At 49.4% G+C, this 27768-nt stretch overlaps 1 protein-coding gene and 1 non-coding gene across 2 annotated transcripts; one reads left to right on the top strand and one right to left on the bottom strand.

The window, feature by feature from the left end:
• The first annotated feature begins 307 nt into the window (after nt 1-307).
• LOC120362093 (U1 spliceosomal RNA) lies at nt 308-467 on the top strand. The gene has a single exon (XR_005578093.2). It is a non-coding gene; the product is annotated as a U1 spliceosomal RNA (small nuclear RNA).
• Nucleotides 468-511: 44 nt separating this feature from the next.
• LOC141581168 (uncharacterized) lies at nt 512-27526 on the bottom strand. Its single transcript, XM_074385720.1, has 3 exons — nt 27317-27526; nt 20602-21007; nt 512-16405 (listed from the first exon to the last, which is right to left on the bottom strand). Exons 1-3 carry the CDS (start codon nt 27524-27526, stop codon nt 16212-16214), a joined length of 810 nt encoding a protein of 269 aa, XP_074241821.1. The 3' UTR covers nt 512-16211.
• Between the last annotated feature and the right edge of the window lie 242 nt (nt 27527-27768).

Genomic DNA, 27768 nt, shown 5'->3' with positions numbered 1-27768 from the left:
TGTCACCCAGGCCGGAGTGCAGTGGTGCAATCTCAACTCACTGCAACCTCTGCCTCCCGGGTTCTAGTGATTATCCTGCCTCAGCCTCCCAAGTGGCTGGGACTACAGGTGCACACCACCACAACTGACGTGGGTGTGTGTGTATTTTTAGTAGAGACGGGGTTTCAACATGTTAGCCAGGCTGGTCCTGAACTCCTGACCTACTGATCTGCCTGCCTCAGCCTCTCAAAGGGCTGGGATTACAGGCATGAGCCACTGCACCAGGTCCATGGGTGTATTGTTTAAACAGTGATAAAGTACATCTAACACACTTTCCCGGCAGTGGAGTCCCCTGATCGTGAAGACGGTTTTCCCAGGGTGAGGCTCACCCACTGCACACAGGTGTGCTGACCCCTGCGATTTCCCCAGGTGCAGGAAACACAACTGCATAATTCGTGGTAGAGGGGACTTCGTTCATGCTTCCCCTGTGTCACTCTTTGTCCAATGAGAGGTCACAACTTGAAGTTGGTGGTCTTTACTGTACAATGTATTTATTACCCAAAAAAAAGCATGTAACATTTAAGCATTTTGAGTGTACACGTCACCAATCCATCCACCTCCGGAACTCATTTCATCCTGCAGAACTGAGACCTTGTACCCCTGGAGCAGTAACCCCCTCCCCCCAGTTTCTCCTCCCAGAGCCCCTGGCACCCACATTCTCAATCCTGTCTCTGTGTTAATCTGACTCCCCTAGGTACTTCAGGTAGGTGGAATCACAGAGTCTTTGTCCTTTAGGGACTGCCTTATTCCATTCACTTCAAGTCCTCAAGGTCAGTTCATGCTGGCGGGTCCTATTTTGAAGGTAGGATTTGACGCACTGGATGAGGAGGGAGAAGGAGAAAGAAGGGAGGCAAGGATGATTCCAAGGCGTGGGGCCTGGGCAGGGGATGCTCACTGGGAAGCGGCCTAAGCCATCAGCCCGCAGGATGCCCAGCGTCCCCCCTTCCCCTGCCTCCGCCACGCCCACACCGCAGCCCCCGCTCTCGGTGGGCAGAAGAGTCTTCAGGTCTCGCAGCAGCTCACACGTCAAGAAGGGATGCTAAAACATGTACATCTTTCCGTCACCCAAATGAAGGCAATGAGGGGGCCGTGGCTATTCATCCTCTCCTCTGCCCCTGTCACTAACACAGAAGCCAACTGAGGGAGGAATGTCACAGAACAGATGAGCGTCTCAAGCACGATGCGCGCTCCTCGGGATCAGCAGTGCAGCAGGAAGTGCTGTGAGATGAGGCCGAGACGGTCACACACATCATCTCCAGCTAAACAGGGAGTGAACATCCAGCCAGTAAAGCGTGTCATGCACCCAGCCCCCTCGCCCCAGACAGGGCAGTCCCCGCCTCTTCCTTCCTCTTCCCACAACCATCGCCCTTGATCAGCCTCAGTTCCGCGTAACTGGGGTGACGGCAGTAGTGCCCCATGGAACTTGTCCCATCCCCGTTAACTCTTTATTTTTGGACATGGAGTCTCACTCTGTCACCCAGGCTGGAGTGCAGTGACATGATCTCAGCTCACTGCAGCCTCCGCCTCCCAGGTTCACGAGATTCTCCTGCCTCAGCCTCCCAAGGAGCTAGGATTACAGGTGCGCACCATCATGCCCGTCTACTTTTTGTATTTTTAGTAGCGATGGGGTTTCACCATGTTGGCCAAGCTGGTCTCGAACTCCTGGACCTCAGATGATCTGCACGCCTCGGCCTCTCAAAGTGCTGGGATTACAGGCGAGAGCCACTGCGCCCGGCCTCTGTTAAGTCTTACAAGGAGCTGCAGATGCATCTTTTCCTGGAGCACCGCTTAGCGGTGCCGTTCCCTGCTCAGAGCTTTAACAGTTCTCATTGCCTCAGGCATCAGTTTCAGGGTAGGGGGGATGCCCAGGGGCACAAGAGGCCTTTTGGAGGAGCTCTCTCCGACTACATCCAGCCCCTGGAGATTCTCGGTGAGCTGGACCTTCTCTCCCAAACTCTGAACCATGGGTCTGCAGCATTGACTCTGCACGGCCTTCAAGGCCCCCTGGAGCCAGCACCAACATACCCACTGTGCTTAATCGCCACGACTCCTGTCTACAGACTAGAACTTCCAACCAAACTGAACTGCTAATGACTCCCTGATGAGCTCACCCCCGCCCGCCTCTGTGTCTGCCTTCACCTAGAATGGCCTCCCTTTTCTCACCACATACTCATTCAGATCCTTCCTCCTACAATGCTAGCTCGAATGCGACTTCCTCCAGGAAGCCCTCTCTGATATCTCCAACCGTGTGCACTACCTTCTTCCCCAAATCCCCACAGCCAACTCGTGTGGGCTCTTTCTTGGTTTCCTATAAAATCCTTCCCTATCAGACCATGAACCCTCCAAGGATGCCATTCTGCCATGTCCCTCTTGTTCCACTCACAGGGCCTGACACATGTCTTTTAGGCTTCAGAGTTTGTTAAATCAACCAAAAAAAAAAGGGACAATTATTTATTTTAGTCAAATATTCAACTTAAAAATCATTTAGCGTGGGCATTCCTGAAAATATCAGAGTCATCTTGGCTTCCTCGCTGTCTGCCGTTTGCCCGCTGCATAGCACAGCTACTCACACGCACACACTACGATCAGTCAGATGACCAGGAAAAGCACATCCCCGCGTCTGTCGTGGGTTCCCATTCGCTTTTGGGTTCTCCACTGCCCTGTGTTTCCTCAGTCGTACTCCAGACTTTTCACATGTTCTCATTGACCCAACCATTTTTCTTTTTTTTTTGCAAAACAAAACAAAAAGCAAGAAAAGAACTTTACATTTTATCCAATAGTCCTAAGAAATTTTCCTTGTAGAGAATGGCGTTTAAGTCAAAACAAGCGTTGAATACAGGCACCCAATCAGTCCATCACTTAGGGCTGCAGTAAGAAATGCCATAGGCCAGCGTGGTGGCTCACGCCTGTAATCCCAACACTTTGGGAGGCTGAGGCAGGCGGATCACGAGGTCAGGAGTTCAAGACCAGCCTGGCCAACATGGTGAAACCCCCGTCTCTACTAAAAATACAAAAATTAGCTGGCCATGGTGGCACACACCTGTAATCCCAGCTACTCAAGAGGTTGAGGCAGGAAAATCGTTTGAACCCAGGAGGAGGAGGCTGCAGTGAGCTGAGATCGCACCGTTGCATTCCAGCCTGGGCAACAGAGCAAGACTCCATCTCAAAAAAGAAAGAAAGAAAGAAAGAAAGAAAGACCACAGACTGGGTGGCTTCAACAACAAACATTTGTCCCCCACAGTCGAGGCTGGACACCCACCATCAAGGCGCTAGCACGGTCAGTTCTGGCGAGAACCTGCTTCTGGGCTGAAGACCATGACCTTCTCCCCATATCCTCCCACGGTGAAGGAGCTAGCTGGGTCCCCAGCCTCTTATAAAGGCACTAATCCCATTCATGAGGGCTCCACTCTCCACTCTCCCTAACCACCTCCCAATACTGTCACAGTGGAATCAGGAGTTCAGCATAGGAATTCCAGGGGGACACATTCAGTCCGTGGTCACCCCGTACCTGTGAATGTGATCTGACTTGGAAACTGGGTTTTGTAGATGAAATTAAGTGGAGGATCTCGAGCTGAGATCATCCTGGACTTAGGGTGGGCGCTAACTCCAGTGACCAGCGTCCTGATTAAGAAGGGGGAGACTGGAGATGCGCAGACACCGAGGAGACACGCGCGAGGGCAGGTCGCGAAGGCAGAGGCAGGGACTGGAGGGCCGCCGCCGGAGTGACACTGCTCCAAGCCGAGGAACGCCGCGGCCAGCAGCAGCTGGGGAGGCGAGGGGGTGGGATGGGGGATCCTTCCCCAGGACCCAGAGGAGAGCACGGCCGTGCCGCCACCTGGACTTTGGGTTTCTGTTTCGAGCCATCACATTTATGGCAACTCATCCTGGCAGTCTTGGGGAACGAACGCACTAACCCACGGCGTCCGTGTGTAAAATAACACCCCGGCTCGTGTCCTGAGGCAGCCTTCCACCCAGCCTCCTGCCCGTTAGACCCTACCTCTCATTCCTTAATTTTTACTTTTATTTATTTATTTGTTTTTGAGGCAGGGTCTCACTCTGTTGCTCAGCCTAGAGTGCAGTGGCGTGATCATGGCTCACTACAGCCTTGACCTCGGGGGTTCAAGTGATCCTCCCATCTCAGCCTCTCAAGCCCAGGAGGTCGAGGCTGCAATGGGCTATGATCATACCACTGCACCCCAGCCTGGGTGACAGAGGGAGGCCCCATCTCTACAAAAAAATTAAAAATTAAAAAAATTCTTTATTAAAGAAATGCATGTGCAAATAAGGTCCAAAGGCTTATTTTCAAAAATCCCCCGTCCCGGCTGATCCCCCACACCTGTCCTCCTCCCCTCTGAGGCCTCCAGTTTGAGTTTTTTGAGGTACTCACCTCCACTTTTCTGAACGCGCTTGCCCGGCTCTTTCTTGATGGACCCATCTGAGACATCAGCTCTTTGCCCTGTGCTGTGGTCCATCAGCTGAGCTCTTACCCACCACACCCCCTGCTCCTCCTCCTCCCAAGACGACACTACTACAAATGGGAAGGGGCTCTTATTTCTGGGGCTCTCACTAGGTATCAGACACTGTCACATTCCGACAGGGCTCCACACTCCCTCCCTCAAAGTCGCCTTCACAGGGTGCGTCCCTCTCTGCGCCCTCTGAAGCACGGGGCACCCGGACTCAGTCCTCCAACCTCTCTTCTCTCCCCGCCAGCCCTTGGTCTCACCAGTCTCGTGGTTCCGAATATCCTGCCTGTGCTGACGGCTCCGAGTCCCATCTCCAGCCCTGACCCCAGGACTCCAGACAGCAGCAGCATGGTGTCCTGCGGTCAGGACGGTGCTGGCAGATGGAAGTGCTCGTCTAGAACTGGCCCTGCCACCTCCCAGGAGTGTGGCCTCTTCACTTCTCCAACTCTAGATGTTATGCCTTCTCTGCACAAAGGCTCTTTCTGCCCTGTGGATTTACTATGAGAATCAAGTCATGGGGAGGGTTTAAGTGTAAAAGCCTTACTTTAGTGGAAATGGTCATTGTTTCTCTTTTTTATTTTCAAGACGAGCTCTTGCTCCACAGCCCAAAGCTGGTGCGCAGCTGTGCTCGTGCGGCCGAACGCCCGGTCTCCAGGGAGCCTCCCGCCTCATCCTTCCATGCACAGAGTATGGGCGTGTGCCACTACCCCTGGCTAAATTGGCTAAATTTTTTTTTTTTAACTTTTTGGTAGAGACAAGGTCTTGCCTTCTTACCCAGGCTGGTCTCAAACTACTGGCCTCAATGATCTTTTCACCCCAGCCTCCCGAAGCGCTAGGATCACAGGCAGGAGCCACCGCACCCAGCCGGAGCCACCACACCCAGGTTAGTCTTTCCTTTTGTATTCCTCCACGCCTCCTTTCTTCTCTCTTCATCTTTCCCATCCTGTCCTTTGCGATCAGCATTTACTTGACAGCTGTTTACTGAGCAGCTACTATGTGGCAGGCACTGTGGGAGACGCACGCAGGGCTCCTGCTTGCGTGGGGTTACAGCCTCACTTCCCAAAGGCCTGGGTGCGCCTTGGTCTCTGTTTTCCTCTCCTCTCCACTTCCTTTTTCCAATTTTTTTTTTTGAGATGGAGTTTCACTCTTGTTGCTCAAGCTGGAGTGCAGTGCTGTGACCTCGGCTCATTGCAACTTCTGCACCCCAAGTTCAAGCGATTCTCCTGCCTCAGCCTCCCAAGTAGCTGGGACTACAGGTGCCCGTCACCATTCCTGGCTAATTTCAAGACCGTTGTTTCATGACTAGGGATGGAAGTTTTGTCTCCTGGTGATAAATCTCTGCAAGGCAAAGTCCCTGGGCTGCCTCTGCCTTCGTGAGGATATGAGGAAAGGGGCTGCCTGAAAATGAAGCCAACTCAAAGAAAACAGATCCAAGAACTGGATTCTGATGATGGCCTCCGAGCCCTGGATCAAGCTGTGTCTGAAGCTCTGTCCGCTCTGGGACGGTCCTGTTGCATATAAGCCAGTTAATTCCTTTTACGGGTTGTGCTTTCTGCTACCTAGAACAGCAGCAATCCCATCTGTGGCCAGAGGAGAATCTTCTAAAGTACAAAGACTGTGCAAATACACCTCACTATTTCTCTATTATATCACGTGTTTCTTTGTTACAGGTTTATACAAAGGGGCATAAAACTTCCTGAAAATTCTGCCTACATAACATTTGTATGAGTTTCATAATTAATACAAATATACAAAAGTTTCTAATCTAAAGAAATTAAGGAGAAATGTAGTTGACCAAATTAATGTTGAACTGTATTTGCCCTAAATATTTTACAAATAGAAGTCCATGCTTGAGAAACCCAGAGGAGCCTGGTTTAACCCATTCCTGCCACCATCTCTGCCGCCCAAGTTTTGGAAAAGGCCAGGGCTCGGCTCCGGTGGATTGCAAGTCAAAGCAGACCACGCCTAACACTGCTGTTAACTGCTTATCTGCCCCATGGCATGTTCCACATTCTTCACGTACCAGCCCCGGTGCCTTCCCAGCCAAGAACTTAGCTCACAAGCTCTTCATTTCAGGTGCTAAGTGACAGGTGTCTCTGTATCTAAAGTGGAAAGTATAGTAATTGCTGAAAATGTCGCAATCACCGCTTGGGTATACAAGAGACACAACCAAAGAAAATGTTTGAAAAATGCTAAAAACAAAAGGACAAGCAAAACTCTCCCAGGCAAAAGAAAAGAAGGAAAAGGCTGGAGTCTAGTTCTGTGTGAGCCAGAACAGCCCCTGCAATTTCAACCTGAGGTTTCTGTTCTGAATAGCGTTTTTTGTCAGGAAAAAAAAATACAAATAAGAAATAAATCAGAGTTTCCGAAAGATTGAAAACCACTTCTATATTCTTGAGAAGGGAACTGGTTAAATGAAGCATGGTGCATTCATGCAATAGAATACTCTGCAGACACTGAAACAGATGAGGTGGGTATTTATACATTTAGGAACGGCACGTACGGGACGTGTTCCTCAGTGAGAAAAGTGTGATGCGTAGAGATCCCTGAAGGGTAGATAAAGGAAGCTACCTGTTCACAACAGGATTCCCTGGAATTGGTGCACTCAGGAGAGAGGGGTCTGAGTGGTTGTGGAACACGTTTATAAAGAAAAATTATAAACAGCGGCCGGGCACAGTGACTCATGCCTGTAATCCCAGCACCTTGGGAAGCTGAGGCGGGCAGATCACCTGAAGTCAGGAGTTCGGGACCAGCCTGGCCAACATGGTGAAACCCCCTCTCTACAAAAAGTGCAAAAATTAGCTGGGTGTGGTGGTGTGTGCTTGTAATCCCAGCTACTCAGAAGGCTGAAGAAGGAAAATCACTTGAACCCGGGATATGGAGGTTACAGTGAGCCAAGATCATACCACTGCACCCCAGCCTGGGCAACAGAGCAAGACTCCATCTCAAAAAAAAATTCTGAAGAAAAAAAGAAAAATTGGTTTTTACTCTATGAGCCTTTATACCTTTTGAGTTTTGTACCATGTACATTTTGTTCATTCAAAAAACAAATTAGGTAAGCTTTTTTTTTTTTTTTACATGTTTCAGATTATGGTCATCTATCTTATTTTAACTACATGGCCAACAGCCTCTACCTGATGCCCCAGCATATCCACTGGGTTCAGTTCCTTACTCCTTTTTTTTTTTAGACAGGACCTTGCTCTGCTGCCCAGACTGGAGCACAGTGGCGTGATCATGGCTCACTGCAGCCGCCTGCCTTACCCTCCCATGTAGCTGGGATTACAGGTGTGATACCCTGGTGTTTGCCAGCTAAAACTGACTCTCCTTTTCCCTGACAAATAGCTGCTCAGGCTTTCTGTTAGCCTTTTTGAGCTGACCAGACTCCCAATCTTGGTTTCTGCATTTTAGTAACCTTCTCCCCACTAAGCATGTGACTATAGGATAAAGCGAGGTCAGGCTGACTCTGGGCACCCAGAAATGCCTTTGTTGATGAGGCCAAGTACAGTGGTATCAGCAGAGCCTGGAAACACAGCTGCAGTGGGCCCCAGAGCCCCCTTATCTCTAAGTTGTGTGTCTTCCATGACAGCTGCACTCCTCACACCTGGCACTGTTTTATTTCTTATGAATCAGCTTTTTCTTTTGACTTTTTGCTTACTCGGCTTTTATAAAAACTTTGTGTCAGCTACGTCCCCCTTGCTGTTAAAACTAGTGTATAAAAGACCAGCTAACTTTTTCTTTGGGGCTGAGAGAATTTTCTGCGTTAGGCACTCTCCGTCACTGGCTTAATAAAGGACTCGTAATTCATTCTCAGGGTGTGGCGCGCTCCTTGACTCGCTCAGGTACAACACAGGTATGCATCATCATGCCCAGCTACTTTTAAGATTTTTGGTAGAGACAGGGTCTCACTTTGTTGCCCAGACTGGTCTCGAACTCCTAGCCTCAAGCTAACCTTCTGCCATGGCCTCCCAAAATGCTGGGATTACAGGCGTGAGCCACCGTGCCAGGTTCAGTTCCTTACTCTTAATGGCTACCTTTGTTACGGGAAAAAAAAAACAAAACAAAACAAAAAAAAAACAGCTCTCCAATTTCTTGTATTTTGCTCTCTGATGAATTTGGGGTTAACCAACCCTTAATGTTGCATTTCATTTCATATTCGCGCTTCTTTATTATTGTGATCATTAGAAGTGAGAAATTATTTTACTGATAATCATGACTACGCCTTGGTCAAGGGCTCATACCTTTTTTTTCTGATTAATTAGAAGTACTTACTTTAATAAACTGCAAACCTACCCATGATTTCCACTGTTGGTATTAGCGGTTCTAACAAACTGGAATTCTCCCGCCCTCAAGTAACAGCCCAGGCATGGGCTGGGCTCTACCAGCATCTCACAACCACCAGCAACCAGACAATTCCCACGTCCCCACAGCCTTGGCCCTGCCCTCTCACCAAGAACGACTGAATCACTCCCTTCCTCCTGTCCCACGCAAGCAAAGTCCTCTCCTTACAGAACATCTGCTAGAAATCAAAGCGTTTCGTTAACTGTCACCATTATTATTTTTCAGCATGTAGCATCTTCCTGACAAAGGTTTCTCGCTAGCTTTTAAAATGCTCTACAAGGTGATACATGGGGTTCTCCGGGTTCTCCAAAGGAAGCTGCAGGGGCCAACTTCCATGGCATTCAAGAAGCCAAGACTTCACCTGGCCCCTGTGCCAGCCACGCCCGGCGCACCTGCCCTCATGTTGTTCCTGGCCACCTCTCTTTCCTTCAGGATTCACTCATGGTGTAATGGAAGGGACTAGGCTGCCATTTCAATCTCAAAATGCACCCTAGGGCTAGGGTTTGTTCTAACTCTCCCTCATCTATTTCTCATGGTAGATCTTAAAGATTTTTGACCCTAGGGCCTTTCAGTTCTCAGTATTATTTAAGTGTGTAGGAGGTCAGATGGGGGTGGCCATCCCATAGCTTTGAAGTTTTTCAAAGTTGAGAAACGTAATTCCCAGGGAGCCTAACAGAGGGTTTTGCTGAAGTAAATATCCCACAGCCTGACAGTCATCACTTCCCATTTTTAGCATACTTTTTAATTTATTGGAGACAGAGTCTCGCCCCGTCACTCAGGCTGGAGTGCAGTGGCACAGTCTTGGCTCACTGCAACCTCTGCCTCCTGGGTCCAAGCAAATCTCGTGCCTCAGTCCCCCAAGCAGCTGGGACTACAGGCGTGTGCCACCATACTTGGCTAATTTGTGTATTTTTAGTAGAGATGAGGTTTTGCCGTGTTGGCCAGGCTGGTCTTGAACTCCTGGCCTCAAGTGATCCACTTGCCTTGGCCTCCCAAAGTGCTGGGATTACAGGCATGAGCCACCGTGCCCACTCTGAAGCACATTTAAATGTAAGTGGATATGTGAGGTCAGGAGCCGGGTGTGGTGGTGGGTGCCTGTAATCCCAGCTACTTGGGATGCTGAGGCAGGAGAATCACTGGAACCCAGGAGGCGGAGGTTGCAGTGAACAGAGATGGTGTCACTGTACTCCAGCCTGGACAACAGAGCAAGACTCTGTCTCAAAAGAGAGAGAGAGAGAGAGAGAGAGAGAGAGAGAGAGAAGGAAACCAGACTTAATAACAACAATCTGAATTCAAATTGCTTAACCCTGGATATCTTTGAGAGCTTCTCAATACTGGTGAAAAGAATGAAGAAAAACAATTTTCTTTGCAGGGCTTACAGGCTTTTACATGGATATTTCTGAATGTCAGATAAAATCATTGCTGGCTTTCTAAGTATTAACCATAGAAGAGAGATAAAAACAAAATATTTTGTACTACGCAGCACACGAGAGAGCTAAGGAGCCAGGATTTTATTACACAGACCTTCCGTGTATTTAGTTGATAAAATATTTCTACAAGACCAGACTTTATGCTACTTTGACATTAATCTTTGTGTCTGTAGTTTAAGACAAATAGGTTTTAGCCAGATACTCAAGGTGGCTGAAAACCTAACAAAAAATTAGTTAACAATTTAATATATATGGTATATAATACAAACAAGAAATCTCGGCACTTTCCTCGTGCCCTGGAGAATTTGTTCTGACGCCTGGGTCTGTTTGGCGAGGCCTCGCCAGCTGGCTCTCAAGGCTCTGTGCTCTCGCAGAGGCCACCTCCAGCCGAGACTTCCTGTTTGTCCTCCAAGACAGAGCTCAGATGCCACCTCCTAATTTCTAGACTCCTCAAGCCAGAGTTCTTTTTTTTTTTCTTTTTTCTTTTAGAGGCCAGGTCTCACTCCGTTGCCCAGGCTGGAGTGCAGTGACTCCATCAAGGCTCGCTACAGCCTCTGACTCTTGGGCTCAGGCGATCCTCCCAAGCAGCCTTCACTTCAGCCTCCCAAGTAGTTAGGATACAGGTATGAGTAACCACACCTGGCTACTTTTTTTTTTTTTTTTTTTTTTTTTAATTTTGTACAGAGAGAGTCTTGAGGCCAGGAACAGTGGCTCATGCCTGTAATCCTAGCACTTTAAGAGGCTGAGACAGGCAGATCACTTGAGGCCAGGAGTTTGAGATCAGTCTGGCCAAGATGGTAAAACCCCATCTCTACTAAAAATACAAAAACACTAGCCAGGCATGGTGGCAGCACCTATAATCCCAGCTACTCAGGAGACTGAAGCAGGAGAATCGCTTGAACCCAGGAGGCAGAGGCTGCAGTGACCCGAGATCACGCCACTGCACTCCAGCCTAGGCAACAGGGCAAGAACCAGTCTCAAAAGAAAAAAATTTGCACTCCAGCCTGGGTAACAAGAGCGAAACTCCGTCTCAAAAAAAAAAGAGAGAGAGAGAGATAGGATCTCGTTCTGTAGCCCAGGCTGGTCTCAAATTCCTGGCCTCAAGGAAGCCTCCTGCCTCAGCCTCCCGCCGTGCTGGGATGACAAGCGTGAGCCGTGGCACCAGCCAGGGTTGCGGTTTTGCCATCTGTGCTGTTTGCCCGTCGGCAGCGCTTGGTTATCACTCTGCCCTGGCATCGGCCATCGGTGTGTGATCTGCCTGCTCACACGTCCCCCTCCCTCACTCCGACTAGACAGCCCACCCCATGAGGGCAGGTGCTGGGCATGATGGCTCTTGAGCCCTGCTACATAGCTTGCTGTGCCATGTGCAAGGAAGGCACTTACTGATGAACAAATACATGAATGACAGTGATTGAACGAATGAGTGAGTCCTACATGTCAGAGCTGGAAAACTGAGCTGAGCGGAGAACTATTCGCCTATTGTCACGTGGTTCCCTGAACTTCCCTTCTCAACTGAAAAGAGTACCTTCCCAAAGAGACAGCCACTCCTGAGGACGCAGGAAGAAACATGCTTTCCTCCCCATTGCTAAAGAGTGGGAGATATGTATATATATATAAAATATTTTTTTTAAATAAATAACTTAAGGCCAGAGGGTGGCTCATGCCTATAATCCCGGCACTTAGGGAGGCTGAGTTTGAACTCAGGAGTTTGAGACTAGTCTGGGCAACATGGCAAACCCTGTCTCTACAAAAAGTACAAAAATTAGCCGGGCATAGTGGCGTGCCTATAGTCCTAGCTACTCGGGAGGCCGAGGCAGGAGATTGCTTGAACTGGGGAGGTCGAGGCTGCGTGAGCCGAGGTCATGGCACTGTACTCCAGCCTGGATGACGGAACGAGATCCTGTCTCAAAATAAATAAATAAATAAATAATTTAAATCCTTTGATTAATAGCATCTCTGTTTAATACACTTTTAAGAAATAACAATTCTGCCATATTTCACCAAACGAACAGGCAGGCTGTTCACGCATCATTGAATTTCCACTTGAGCGAGTCCTCAGCCGACACGAACACAGGCAAGAACCGGCTGCTGGCCAGCGCCTGGCTTTGCATGGTGTTGTACCCAGGGATGTGGTACATGAAGGAATCTGGGGGCAACTTAGGAAGACAATTTTTTAAAAAAAGAACCCCAACCAGTGAGGCCTAGGCTACCAGTGAAGGACTTGGTAGCAGATCCCAAGCAATGGCATGATAGAAACCGCATCTTCCTTTTGCTCTTACGACGAATTGCTTCATTTTCCCTTTCACTTCTGTGAAAAATAAAATGTACCAGAACAAAATCAACGCTCTTTTGTTTCCAGACTAGACGTCACAGTGTACCAGTGGTTGTCCCAGCAGTGACAAATGCCAGCCTTGAGCCGTGGAGTCGGGCAGGTCTGAGTTCGGAGCCTCATGTCATCCCTTGTCAGTATCATGCCCTTCATCTCTGTATGTGTCAGCTGTGCGAACTAAACTGGGGACAACAGCCGTAACTGTAAGCTTCGTGTTCTTGCGGGGATTAAATGAGATCACGTGAGTGAAGTGCCAGGTGTGGTGTGTGGCCCAGGAGAGATGCTTAATGACTGTTAGGTGTTAATGTTATTATTGTTATTCTCTAATATATTTCCAGCATTCGTTCCTGATCTCGTATTTGAACATGTTAGTGTTCATACTGTATGCTCACAGTGGCATATTAATTTTAGATTAGAAATTACCGTATTTTCTATAGTCAGCTCCTCCTTCTACTCCATTTTTTCCCAGGGACTGCTGTTCCAGGCAATAACCACGTCTTCAACTTCTCTTTTTCTTGAGCTGGAGTCTCGTTTCGCCATCCAGGCTGGAGTGCACTGTCACGATCTCGGCTTACTGCAATCTCTGCCTTCTGGGTTCAAGCAATTCTCCTGTCTCAGCCTCCAGAGTAGCTGGGACTATAGGCGCCTGCCACCACACCTGCTAATTTTCATATTTTTAGTAGAGACAGGGTTTCACCTTGTTGGTCAGGCTGGTCTTGAACTCCTGACCTCAGGTGATCTGCCTGCCTCAGTCTCCCAAAGTGCTGGGATTACAGGCATGCGCCACCACACCCAGCCCATGTCTTCAACTTTTATATTTCCCATAGTGCTTAGTACAGTGCAGAGCAAACAGTGGGCCTTATAAAATGCTGCTGAGTTGAATAATGAAAAGACAACAGAGTACTGAGTACTGCGAGGATACAGTCTGTACTCTAGACATTCATGACCTGTGGTCAGCAACCCCCACTAACTGAGTTAGGATCACTGAAAGCAACTCTTAGATAAACTCTTAATAGCTTTTCTCAGAATCTTTTATAAAGGAACACCTGGAAGCCTCACCAAACCGGCATTTTAATGGTGTCTTATTTGGTGGACTCACCTATAAGACACTGTGATAAGCTCTCCAAGGGAAAAAACTTATTGCAAGTTTGGAGGCATAGCAGAATAAGCAAACATATTCTTTAAGGACCAAGGTAAGGTGTATCCTGTTTTCAAAAATATAAGATCTTATTATAAGAATCACACACGCCAGGCGCGGTGGCTCACGCCTGGAATCCCAGCACTTTGGGAGGCCGAGGCGGGTGGATCACGAGGTCAAGAGATCGAGACCATCCTGGTCAACATGGTGAAACCCCGTCTCTACTAAAAATACAAAAAATTAGCTGGGCATGGTGGCACGTGCCTGTAATCCCAGCCACTCAGGAGGCTGAGGCAGGAGAATCGCCTGAACCCAGGAGGCGGAGGTTGCGGTGAGCCGAGACCGTGCCATTGCACTCCAGCCTGGGTAACAAGAGCAAAAACTCCGTCTCAAAAAAAAAAAAAGAATCACACTCAAGCCTGGGCACGGTGTCTCATGCCTGTAATCCCAGTACTTTGGGAGGCCAAGGCAGGCGGATCACCTGAGGTCAGGAGTTTGAGACCAGCCTGCCCAACATGGTGAAACCCTGTCTCTACTAAAAATAAAAAAATTAGCTGAATGTGGTCGCCAGTGCCTATAATCCCAGCTACTTAAGAGACTGAGGCAGAAGAATCATTTGAACCCGGGAGGCGGAGGTTGCAGTGAGCCAAGATACGCCACTGCACTCCAGCCTGGGTGACAGAGTAAGACTCTGTCTCAAAAAAAAAAAAAAAAAAAAAAAAAGAATCACACTTAAAATAGTATGAGGGGCCAGGTGCAGTGGCTCAAGCCTGTGATCCCAACACTTTGGGAGACTAAGGCAGGTGAATCACTTCAAGTCAGGAGTTCAAGACCAACCTGGCCAACAAGGTGAAACCACTGCCTCTACTAAAAATACAAAAATTATCTGGACATGGTGGTGGGCACCTGTAATCCCAGCTACTTGGGAGGCTGAGGCAGGAGAATTGATTGAACCCAGGAGGCAGAAGCTGCAGTGAGCCGAGATCATGCCAGTACATTCCAGCCTGAAAGACAGAGTTAGACACCCTCTCAAAAAGAAAAAAAAAAAACAATAGTATGAAGGAAGAATGGGACTTATTGTTTCAGGGGTATGGAGTTTCCATTTGGAATGGGAAGGTTCTAGAGATGGGTCAGCGTGATCGCTGCATAACAGTGTGAATTTCCTTAATGCCGCTGGACTAGACGCATAAAAGTCGTTAAAATGGTAAAGTTGATGTTATGTATATTCCACCGCAGTTAAATAAAAGTATAAAGAAGTTTAAATACCATCTGCTTTCACACGTCCCTCTAAGCATATGAACATATACAGAGAGTACAATTTTCAATAATCTTTTCTCACTCAGCTGTATTATTTCTTTTTTAAGCTCCAATAATCTTAAGGGTAACCTTCAATGAAATAAGTAAAGGAATAAGGATCATTCATAAAAAACAAATAATAACGTCTCGCAGATTATCTTTTTTCCTGAGACGGGGTCTTGTTCTGTCGCCCAGGCTGGAGCGCATTGCAGCAGACACTGCCCACCATAGCCTCAAGCTCCCAGGCTCAGGCAATCCTCTGGCCTCAGCCTGCAGAGGAGCTGGGACCACAGGTGCGTGGCACACCCAGCTGATTTTATTTATTTATTTATTTATTTTCTTTTTCTGAGACGGAGTCTCACCCCATCACCCAGGCTGGAGTACAGTGATGCGATCTGGACTCCCTACGACCTCCGCCTCCTGGGTTCAACAATTCTCCTGCCTCGGCCTGCTGAGTGGCTGGAATTATAGGCGCACACCAGCATACCCAGCTAATTTTTTGTGTGTTTAGTAGAGATGGGGTTTTACCATGCTGGCCAGGCTGGTCTCGAACTCCTGACCTCGTGATCTATACCCTCAGCCTCCCAAAGTGCTGGGATTACAGGTGTGAGCCACCTCGCCTGGCCAACTTTTTTTTAATTTGTATAGACATGGAGTTTCACTACATTTCCCAGGCTGCTCTTGAACTCCTGGGCTCAAGTCATCCTCCCGCCTCAGCCTCTCAAAGTGCTGGGATTACAGGCATGAGCTACTGCGTCCCGCCCAGTTATCTGCTGTTGACCATAACACGATGGGGCTTTCTAAAAGTCCCCTTACCCCTGCACCCCTTAAACTTTAGATGGGTTCAGGTGCTGATAGGCATTACGTTGTTTACACAGGAGATTTCAGGGTCAGAAGGAAAAGGCTGCCTTTTATGAAAGCAAAGAGAAGTCAGATGAAGAAAGTAGGCACCGGGAAGATGTTCAAGAAGAAACAAAGAGCCAAAAGCCGTAAACACGGAAGCCAAAGACGCTCATGTCACCTTCATTCATCGATTCATTTTTGCACCCCTGGAAAAGGCATGTGTGCTGTAATGAAGTTCTTTGCTCCATACCTTCCCTATTTTGCAAATGACTTGTGGAAGATGCAGCCGCGTTGAGGGGAGAAGGAGTTATACTTTCCTTTTACAAGCAGACACGTTACCCTGTGGTCAGAGGTGGGCAGAGGCTGGGGTGCTGCTGTCCCCGCCGCTCACCGGGCGTCAGACCCATGCACGTGTGCACTCGGTGGTCTTGACTCAGTGCCCGCGAGTGCGGACCTGGTTGAAGAAAGAAGGAAGTCTGATTCCCTGCCGCCTTTTCAAAATGTCCTTGCTGCTCTTTCTCATGATCCCCTGTTGCCAAAAAGTAAATTATAAAGTTAATTTTTAGCAGCAAAGCATGCACGCGTTTTGGTCTTTGCTTTTTTGGTATAAATTTATTAGTAGATTCGGCATTCTGATTGTGAAGCCAAGTTTTCATAAGCATGCATATGTACTTGTTTTTATTAAAGAAGAAAAATATTCTTATTCTTAACACACTGGGAGCTGCTATACTACGGCTAACACAGGTAGGAGTTTCTTCCCGAAAAGAAGGATTCTTTCCTCCCATTTTGCAGCACAGAAGTCCACACTACAGCCACACTAGAACCTAGCAAACGTCTTAGGCTGTTGGTGTCAATGCAGAACCCCTTTAAAGAACAAAGGGTGAGGAGGCCACTAACATCTCCTCTCACTGCCTTCTGTGGCCACAGAGCCACCGACCACTGTACTCAGGCACACTCTAGAAACATGCCCCAAAGTGCAGAGCCTGAAGAGCTTTCCAAGAACTGGATTTGACTGTTTTGCCTTCCATGCACACACTGGAAGAAACAACAGGCTACTCCTTGATTTGGGCAAAGGCACTGCTCCGGCCCTTGGGGGAGCACTGTGCAGCTGGCAGGCTGGCTGTGAGCATTCCAGTTCATGTTCTTGTTTCTTTCCTGCCCAGCAGAATCAAAACTGGGTCCTGTCTTATTTAAGAGTCTCCTTCCTCAGTATTTGTGGTCATGGTACTGAAACAAAGTGATTAATCCAGCTTAATTCTTGGTTTTGTCTTTTCTTTTTTTTTTTCTGAGACAGAACCTCACTCTGTTGCCCAGGCTGGAGTGTAGTGGCAATACCTCTCAGTTCACTGCAACCTCCACCTCCTGAGTTCAAGCGATTCTCCTGCCTAGGCCTGGGACTACAGGTGTAAGCCCGTAGCTAGGACTACAGGTGTGGCCCACTCCCGACTAATTTTATGTATGTTTAATAGAGACGAGGTTTCTCCATGTTGGCCAGGCTGGTCTCGAACTCCTGACCTCAAGTGACCTGCCCGCCTCAGTCTTCCAAAGTGCTGAGATTACAGGCATGAGCCACCATGCCGGGCCGAATTCAACTTAATTCTGTTTTAAAAGTTAATGAAGGCATTACTCGAGTTATGCAATGGGCCAAGCATTGAAGAATAAAATGGCAGGAACTTATGGTTTGAAAGGGAAGTCAGAGGAATCAATACACTACAAGGTAACACACAGTTAATAAAGGCATCCACATAAAAAGTACCCTAGGCTATGGGAAGACAGGGCTGACAGCACCTCGATTTAGGTGAGAAGCAGCAACGACAGACACCGAGCTGAGGCAGGAAGTATGAGGTAGTTCAGCCCGGTGGTTACTGCCCGGGTCCCCTAGCATGGCCCTGCCACTTGCTAGCTTTGTGCCAGAGGCATTCAGGTACCCTCTCTGAGCCGCAATTCCCTTACCTGTAGAATGGAGATGATCACGCCTTTTAGATAGTCAACTCATATACTATTATAGGGGTTACATTGAATCAACAGCATATAGAAATGACTGCAGGTAGCAGGTGCTCGGTACACACACCCAGTACTGTCACTTAACCTGAACGAGAAGGGCGATGTGGAGGAAAGAGCGATGCACACCCAGGCGTGGAGGCACCAGGATGCTCGTCCTCCTCAGGAAAGACCTCAGAGCTCCTGTGAGTGGACGGAAAGGTGCTCCCGGAGCAGTGCAGGGGAGGAGGCCAGAATGGCGGCCGGCTGTGGGGATTACTAAGCAGGAGGGTGATGAGACAGACACTGTCCCTCTCCTTCCATCCGCCCCTCTCTAGGCCTTTGTGCCTTCCCATTATAATAGCCGCCTTAACTTCTCTGAGGGTTTCGTCAGCCCCCTGCCTCCGATTACTGCAGGAGAGGAATGAACAGCTACCGAACTGACACCTTTCACTGTCTGATGAGAGTTGGAGTACATGTAACCCGTAACCCAGCTCTCGCACCCCTCAGGCAGGACGCCTCAGAGGCATATATTCTCTGGGACTCCTAGAGTCGCCCAGCAAGATTCAGCTCCAGTTACCCACAGTGGTAACTGGCTTGACAACGCACCCTTTCCTGGCTGGCTTCCCTTCCCTATCTTGCTTCCCTACTCCCAAACACATCATCTACACCAGAATGCTCGTTTCAGAGTCTGCTTTTGACAAAACCCATACTGAGATACAAGCCATGACCATATCACCTATTTAACAAAATACTTCTAGAGGCAGGTGAATAATGATTGGACTGGGTAGAGCCTAGAGGCAGAGCTAGGAGGCTATGGCAATCGTCAAGGAAGGAGGGGATGGGGGCTGGAATCATCTTGTATTGAAGGAGTAGAGAGGAAGGGATGGACCCCAGAGACACCGAGGCAAGTCCTAGTGACTTCGGCGTGTGGTATAGTTGAGGGAGAGGAGGAATCGATTTTGCTGCATGTTGGAGCCCAGCAGAACATTCAGCCTGAGAATCTCCATGGAAGGCTGGATCAAAGGTTTGGATCTGGGAATTCTTGCGAATGGTAGCTGAGGTCACGGGGATGAATGAGGCCCCTGGGAGAGACTAAAGAAGTGGAGCTGCCGGGCGCGGTGGCTCAAGCCTGTAATCCCAGCACTTTGGGGGGCCGAGGCGGGTGGATCACGAGGTCAAGAGATCGAGACCATCCTGGTCAACATGGTGAAACCCCGTCTCTACTAAAAAAAATACAAAAAATTAGCTGGGCATGGTGGCGCGTGCCTGTAATCCCAGCTACTCAGGAGGCTGAGGCAGGAGAATTGCCTGAACCCAGGAGGCGGAGGTTGCGGTGAGCCGAGATCGCGCCATTGCGCTCCAGCCTGGGTAACAAGAGCGAAACTCTGTCTCAAAAGAAAAAAACAAAAGAAGAAGTGGAGCTGAGGCTCGAATCCTGGGGACACTAACAGTTGAGGGTGGAAACAGAAAGAGGCCTCAGTGAGACGTAGACGCAATAGTCAAAGAGAAAGGAGATAACCTGGAAAGAACGTGCCTTTTCACCCGAGGAAGAACGTCGCAGGGCAGGGTCGCCAGCAAGCGTTAAATGTTGCAGTGAATTCAGAAGACGCGCAGGGCGGGACACAGGCTGCTGGGACTGGCAGTGGGCATGCCACTAAGGACCTAGGCGGTCTCGGTAAGTGACGGAGACGGAAGCGAGACTGGGAGGCTGAGAAATGGAAGGGAGGTGCGGGCGAGCTCTGGGAGAGGGGAACATTTCTCAGAACGCTTGGTGGTGGAGGGAGGGGAAAGAGACTTGGATGAGGGGAAGAGAAGTCTAAAGGAAGGGAAGGTGTTTTTTGAAAAGATGGGGTAGACGTGATGAAGGCTGTGGTCTTGCAAGCAACAAACACAGGGAAGGCAAGTCACGGGAGAGCAGAAAGGGAACGGCCGGCGGAGCACAGCGGGTGAGGAGGCAGCCGAGGAGGCGGGGGTCGCCATTCAGGAGGGCCCGGGACTCCTGAGAGTGGAGACGAGGAGGTGACGATGGACGAACTCACAGGTGACAGCAGAGACGATGAGCGCTGGGCTCCGCGCGGTTGCGCTTGGAGGGAATCTGGGCTGGGCCGGGTTGGTGGTGGAGAGTGTCACGAACTACACGGTAGCTCTCAAACCGGGGCTGCTTTGGGAGCCTGGTGCCCGGGGCGGTGCAGAGAGGGCCCTGGGCACCTGGAAACCCAGCGGCCTGAGAACCAAGAGAGCGCAGCGTGGAGGAGGAGCCCTGCCGGGCCCGGGACCCCTGGGAGCCCGCGGCGGACCTGCCCCGGCAGCGCCCGCAGCCGCACCTCCGCCCCCGGAGCTCATCGATGCCACTGGTCTCTGAAAGGGAGACTTGACGGCGTCAGAGCCCACAGGTTTCTACGTTCTCTGCTAAGTAAGAGGCTAGGTCCTCCCGGGTTCAAGCGATTCTCCCGCCTCAGCCTCCGGCATGGGTAGAATTACAGGCGCCCGCCACCACGCTCGGCTAACTTGTATTTTCAGTAGAGACGGGGTTTCACCACGTTGGCCAGGCTGGTCTCGAACTCCCGACCTCAGGAGATGCGCACCCTCGGCCTCGCAGAGTGCTGGGATTACAGGCGTGAGCCACCGCGCCCGGGCCCTCGCGTTTATTCGGGTAAGTCCGTGCTGGGTGTGGGGTGCAGTCTCACGGCGCCTGGGCCCGTGGCCCTCCCGTCCCCCGCTTGGCGCTGGAAAGCCCGTTACCTGAACGCACCATTCCTCCTTCCCGCGGCTGGCGGCGGCAGCGCCCCTTCCGCTCCCGCGCAGGCGCACTGGGCCGCCGGGTCCCCTGCTGACCATCCCGCGCAGGCGCACGGGGCGCCGGAACCCCACCCCCTCCCTCACCCCCACCCCCCGCGCTGACCGTCCCGCGCAGGCGCACCGGGACAGAGAGCCACACACACCACCCCCCCCACCCCCGACCGCCCTGCGCAGGCGCGGCAGGTGCACCTAGCTTCTCAGCACCTTTCGCCCCGCGTGGCGCTGGGCCGGCGTGGATCGAGCCTCTTCCTGCTTCTGGGTGCGGCGTCTTCACCGCCGCCTCTGCCCTCGGTTCCCGCTCCTGCCCGCTCGACCTCGCCCCTGCCCCACTGCCCTCAGGACCCCACGCCTGATGCAGCCACGTGGGTGGGTGACAGCATCAGGAAACTGGAAGCGTGTCTTTGGAATCGGATTCCAACTGTTTGAAATTCGTTCTGTCTCCCTAGCTTATGAATTCTCTTTTGTTTGTTTTTTGTTTTGTTCTGAGACGGAGTCTTGCTCGGTCGCCCAGGCTGGAGGGCAGTGGCGCGATCTCGGCTCACCGCGACCTCCGCCTCTGGGGTTCCAGCGATTCTGCTGCCTCAGCCAGCCGACTAGCTTGGATTACAGGTGCCCGCCACCACGCCTGGCTAATTTTTTGTATTTTTAGTAAAGACCGGTTTTGCCATGTTGGCCAGGCTGGGCTCGAACTCCTGAGCTCAGCTGATCCGCCCGCTTCGGCCTCCCAAAGTGCTGAGATTACAGCCATGAACTACCGTGCCAGGCCGCCATAGCATAGTAATTCTTAATTCCTAGATCAAGAAAATCTTTAAATTATCTGGTTAATCCTGGTTATTCCTGAAGAAATTATCTCAACTTTCTACCTGGCTTACAAATGCAAATTTATTGATAACCAATGTATATTGATGAATGACCAAATTTAAAATGGAAGAAACACAGATATAACCAGGTGTGGGTCTGAATCGTGTGAGCATTTTTCTTATTTTTAAATATACATTATTTAACATGTATAATTTAAATATATCAAATATCAAAATAAAAATGGTTGTAAATATTATTTAACATGTTTAGTTAGGGAAGAGTAATATTAGAATTACAGAATTCATGGTGTACTGTTATCACTTACCTAATAATTTTTCTAAATCATCTTTTTCCTTATGACCCTATGATACTTGAAACCTGTTTTATCTGTGATAGCTTCATTAAATCAAGTCCAAACACTTCACTTCCACCCACATTAAGAAAAACAGGCCGGGCGTGGTGGCTCACGCCTGTAATCCTAGCACTTCCGGGACGCTGAGGTGGTGGATCACGAGGTCAGGAGTTCAAGACCAGCTTGGCCATCACGGTGAAACCCCATCTTTAAAAAAAAAAAAAAGAAGAAGAAGGCCAGGCGAGGTGGCTTGAGCCTGTAATCCCAGCACTTAGGGAGGCCGAGGCGGGTGCATCACGAGGTCAAGAGATCGAGACCATCCTGGTCAACATGGTGAAACCCCGTCTCTACTAAAAACACAAAAAATTAACTGGGTATGGTGGCGCGTGCCTGTAATCCCAGCTCCTCAGGAGGCTGAGGCAGGAGAATTGCCAGAACCCAGGAGGCGGAGGTTGCAGTGAGCCGAGATCGCGCCATTGCACTCCAGCCTGGGTAACAAGAGCGAAACTCCGTCTCAAAAAGAAAAAGAAAAAGTAAAAGAAAAACAGAGAGAGAGATTCGCTGTGACAGAAATAGCAGTGTCACTCTTAATGCAAACACTGTAAATCGCCAGGAACGAACAAGGTAAGAAGAAAGTTACTAAGTGTGGATTTGGCTAGCACACAAGCCGAAGTGGGGCTTATACTTCTCTTAAGGGACACAGGCAATTTTTAAGGCCCACCTGTGACACACACACACACACACACACACACACACACACACACACACTTAGTAAAATACATGTTTTTGTTTGTTTTCCAGAGACAGGGTCTTGCAAGTTGGCCAGGCTGGAGTGCAGTACTATGCCTCTAACTCCTGGGCTCAAGGGATCCTCCTGCCTCAGCCTCCTGAGTAGCTGGGACTACAGGCATGTGCCACTATGCTGGCTAATTATTTTTAATTTTTGTAGAGATGGGGTCTCACTCTGTTGCCCAGGTGTCTCCCAAACTCCTGGCTTCAAGTGATCTTCCTGCCTTGACCTCCCAAAGCGTTGGGATGAGAGGTGTGAGCCACTGCATCCAGCCGAAAATACATGTTATCAAGAGAACTCAAGAAATACTTCGTTTGACAAACTAAAGAAAAGAAGCAAACTGCTGTGCCTTTGCTGTGCAAACAGTATTTCAAAGAAGCCAAATCGTTGATGACAGAATATTATCTTGTTTTTTTTTGTTGTTGTTGTTTCTTGACACAGAATCTTGCTCTGTGGTCCAGGCTGGAGTGCAGTGGTGTGATCACAGTTCACTGCAACCTCCACGTCCCAGGCTCAGGTTATACTCCCACCTCAGCCCCCTGAGTAGCTGGGACTACAGGCACGCACCACCACGCCCGGCTAATTTTTCTATTTTTAGTAGATATGGGGTTTCTCCATGTTGCCCAGGCTGGTGGTGAGAAAATTATCTTTAAAAGAGGAATTCCAGGCCGGGCGCGGTGGCTCAAGCCTGTAATCCCAGCACTTTGGGAGGCCGAGGCGGGTGGATCACGAGGTCGAGAGATCGAGACCATTCTGGTCAACATGGTGAAACCCCGTCTCTACTAAAAATACAAAAAACTAGCTGGGCGTGGTGGCGCGTGCCTGTAATCCCAGCTACTTAGGAGGCTGAGGCAGGAGAATTGCCTGAGCCCAGGAGGCGGAGGTTGCGGTGAGCCGAGATCGCGCCATTGCACTCCAGCCTGGGCAACAAGAGCGAAACTCCGTCTCAAAAAAAAAAATAAAAAATAAAAAAATAAAAATAAATAAATAAATAAAAATAAAAGAGGAATTCCATTGCATAAATGAAGAAGGAACGATAGCATCTTTAAAAAAAAAAAATCACCATTTTGCAACTCTTACTAAAATAATGTTAATGGCGACCATTAAGTGACAGGTTGACGGAGAGCTTCATACAGTGGGGATCAGGCTGACAGCACCCGAGTCTTAGTGACAAGAAGAGACAATGCAGACCTTATGTTCTCTCCTGAAGGAAGGCAGTAAAAAGCCACCACTTCCAATGAAGTTGATTTGCAAAAAAAGAAAAGACAGAAACAAAACTGACCCTGACGGTGATCAAGCCACTAGACATAAAAGTTGGTCTGCAGGAAATACAGGGAATAGAGGGACGTGTGAAACACCACGGCAGAAATGCAATCAGACAAGGCCAAAATGGGGAAAATTCTCCAGGACCAAAGACCAGGCGCTTCAGCAAATGAAAGACAAGAACAGAAGGGGAGGGGAGAGTTAAAGATGAAAAGACACAGCAGCCAATGGCCACACGACGGCCTGGTTTGGATCCTGACTGGCATAAACCAATGGTAAAAGCACGTTTATGAGACAATAGTGGAAATTTGAAAATATCGCATATCAGATATTACAGAATTATTGTTAACTTTTTAAGATATCATCATGGTTTCATGGTTGCGTGGGGGCAGGGGGAGGGAGGTCCTTATGTTTATCTTATATGCTAAAGATAACATCCAAGCGTTTACAGATGAAATGATGTGATGTCTAGAATCGGTTTGGAAATAACCAGCAGGGGTGAGGATGGAGGTGAGGGGCACCGTGGAGGGAGAACAGGTGAAGCAAGATTGGCCATACGTTAATGCGAATGCATAATAAATACATGAGGGTCCATTTATTCTGTTGTTTGTTTGTTTGGTTTGTTTTTGCGACAGAGTCTCGCTCTATTGGCCAGGCTGCAGTGCAGTGGCACGATCTCAGCTCACTGCAACCGCTGCCTCCTGGGTTCAAGCAATTCTCCTGCCTTAGCCTCCCGTGTAGCTGGGACCTCAGGCATGTGCCACCACATCCGGCTGATTTTTGTATTCTCACTGGTTTCCTCACAGGGGTCATTCCAGTTTCCAGAGCAGTGGACTGGGAAGGGGACAGGGCTTCTCAGGCGATGACGACGGTGACTGAGCCAGTTTTGGTGTTCACAGTTGTCATGGTCTTGGTCCGTATTGTTAGATTGTAGAGGTACCACATAAACCTCCAGATTATTGTGTGATAGGAGGTAAACTGAGGCCTCCTGTTTCCATTGGCCAATAAGGGATTGGAGTTCCACTTGATTTAGAAAAACTGAAATGGTGTTTCTGGGACAAGGGTGTGGTGGTTGCGTTTCACAGCTGGGAATCACATACTGCCCAGTCATTCTTTCCTGGTAGTTTAAATTAAGCACACCGTCTTGGTGCAGGACTTGCTTTTGTGGCCGCCACACTGGCTCAGCTGGAGCTAACTCCAATTTGTAATGCAGCCAAAAACCACGGCAGTCGGGCCCTGCCTCGACCCCAGCCTCCCTCCTCAAATAAGAATATGGGCATCAGGACTGAAGATCACAAGAATTTCAAAGGCACTGAGAAACCATGCGATCGTGATGGTTCACTTGCAATGTGATGAGAAGGGATGGTTTTAGATTTCACAAGCAACTAAAAAACGCGGTGCTACCATTGAGTTGCATATGGCGCACACGCAGTATTTTCTAGTCTTTGTGAGTCCAACTTGCCTCAGGGAAGCTGAAGGACCATTGAAAAGAAGTAACTGGGTGATGGAGGTCCGCTACAGGTCCTGGGGACACCGTACGGCGGACAGAAGAGGGCCCGGGACTGCCCTGATGGCATGCTTGCCCTGTTATCTTTTGCTGCCCTTTCTCATTCCCTGTCTCTAACTTTGGGCTGTCCCCAGCTTCGGCCCTCAGAGCCCCTCTCTTCCCCACTCGCCATCCCCTCTTAGGTGACTCTTCCAGCCGCACAGCTGCAAGCATCTGCACACGGACCACTCCAAGCCCAGGCTCCCCAGAGCTCCTGACTTACACCGACAGCCTGGCTGCTCGGTTGGCTCCTCAGTGGGAACGTGTCTCAAACCACACTCCTGAGCGTCCCTTCAACCTGAACGAACAGAATCTAGTTGTTTAGACCTAAACCCTGTGATCCTTCTTGAGTCTCTTCTCTACTTCCATCCAATCCGCTGGGAACTCCTGCGGCTTCTACCTCCCACACGGATCCCAAATCCAACCACCTTTCGCTCTCCATTATCATCCTGGCCCGAGACGCCATCCCCTGGCAATGTCCCCTCGCCGGCTCAGCACCATTCAGTGGCTTCTCTTCACACTTAGCATGGCTCCAGAGTCCTTTCCTGGCCTACAGGGCCCTCCCGTCCTCATGTTCCTCACTCTTCATTCAGGCTGCCAAGGCCTGGGGTCTCCCTGCTGATCCTGCCAGCTGCCAAACTCCTGGTACTTGACGTTCCTCTACACGGAATGCTCGTTCCCACTGCTCGAGATCGCCTCCCGTGTCGTTCTAGATAGGACAGCACCCGTCACTCTCTCCCCTTACCCTGCTTTGTTTTTCTTCATAGTGTGAATCCGGACGTGACGTATATTTATTGATGTGTTACCTGCCTCCTACTGTCAACCTCACAGTCAGAATTCAAGTTCCTTAAGGACAGGGACTTTGTTTTGTTTACCTGAACTGCTTCTTTTCTTTTGGGGACGGAATCTTGCTCGGTCGCCCAGGCTAGAGAGCAGTGGCACGATTTCGGCTCGCTGCAGCCTCTGCCTCCTGGGTTGAAGCAATTCTCCTGCCTCAGCCTCTCAGGTAGCTGGGACTACAGGCATCCGCCACCATGCTCAGCTAATTTTTGCATTTTTAGTAGAGACAGGGTTTTGCCATGTTGCCCAGGCTGATCTCAAACTCCTGACCTCAAGTGCTTCACCCCCCTCAGCCTCCCAAAGTGCTGGGATTACAGGCGTGAGCTACCACACCCAACTATTTTATTAGAACTGTTTCTAGCACAGAATATCACTAATTAAATATTTCATTGAATGAATGAAGTTAAAATTTCATGTGCACCCTTTCCATGAAGTCCCTGAGGTCACAAGTTTAGAAAAATGGACTTCCTTACTCCCAGACATCCTATAAATACCTGTGCCCAACCTCGTTATATAATTGAGGATGCTTTCTATATAGAGAAAATATTTATATTCATTCATTCAGCAGATATTCACTGAACACTTTGTAATGACAGAGACCACTTACTAAGCCCTATGTGCAGGGAGCCCTTCATGCTCAGAGTAATCCTACAAGGTAGCTATGATTTCCGCCACTTTAGAGAGAGACAACAGAGGACACACATCACGTGACGTTTCCCAAGTCACGTATCCTATACCTGGCACAGCTGGAATTCAGCACTCTTTTCCCTAAGCCATGCTATAAAGCTGTTTCAGCATTAGCTTCAGGCCATTCATTCTAGAACATTCTCACCCACCTAGTATTGGCAGCAAAATTGCCAATGTGAGCACATAAAACATTTGCAGTTCAGCCTGTCACTTCCTCTGTGAAGTCCTCTGAGTCCACAGCAGAGCGGGCTGCTGTGACTGGCCCTGGTGCACTTTGCTGACATTGCTGACCAACTCTTGCTCGGCGTCTCTGAGTGTCCTACTGTCCCTCCCATCAGGGTGAAATCTCTCAAGGGCAAGGGCTATGTCTCGTATTCACTTCGGCATCTCTGGTGCCTAGCACAGTGTCTGCCACATAGTGGGAACTCAACGAATGCTGACTGATGCGCAAACGAACTGCATGAGGAAACGCTTTCGCAGCCGGATCAGCTGGCCTTTTCCCGTCCTTCTGGCTGTGACAGTCATTCTTCACTACTTTTGCACGCTTTCTTCCCCGGTTCCTATGTTGCTGCTTGAATATCTGTGACATTTCCTGCTAAGTGCTCTGTGCAGAAGTGGCTCATTCTAATTGCCTCCTGCAAATAATATTTTTTTCTGGAAGAAATCGCATCTCTTGAATTCAGATTCTGCCTGTAATGTTGTGCTTTGTGGGCTCCATTTCAAAGCGGCCGCGGGGTCCGTTGTTTCTTTTTTTTTTTTTTTTTTTTTTTTTGAGATGCAGTTTCGCGTTACCCAGGCTGGATTGCAATGGCGCGATCTCGGCTCACCGCA

This window comes from Saimiri boliviensis, chromosome 14 (genome assembly GCF_048565385.1).
Source record: "Saimiri boliviensis isolate mSaiBol1 chromosome 14, mSaiBol1.pri, whole genome shotgun sequence".
Lineage (NCBI taxonomy): Eukaryota > Metazoa > Chordata > Mammalia > Primates > Cebidae > Saimiri > Saimiri boliviensis.
The sequence above is the reverse complement of the archived record's forward strand: the minus strand, read 5'-3'. Positions and strand labels throughout refer to the sequence as shown.

Bases quoted from the DNA above. Each gene is read 5' to 3' on its own strand.
- LOC141581168 (XM_074385720.1), bottom strand. From the start codon at position 27,526: ATGTCACAGATATTCAAGCAGCAACATAGGAACCGGGGAAGAAAGCGT. The intron at 21,008-27,316 runs GTGAATACGAGA...TGGCTGCATCAG, and splicing joins TAGGCACCAGAGATGCCGAA to GCGTGGGGTCCTGAGGGCAG. The intron at 16,406-20,601 runs GTAACGGGCTTT...TTTTGGCAACAG, and splicing joins AGGAGGAATGGTGCGTTCAG to GGGATCATGAGAAAGAGCAG.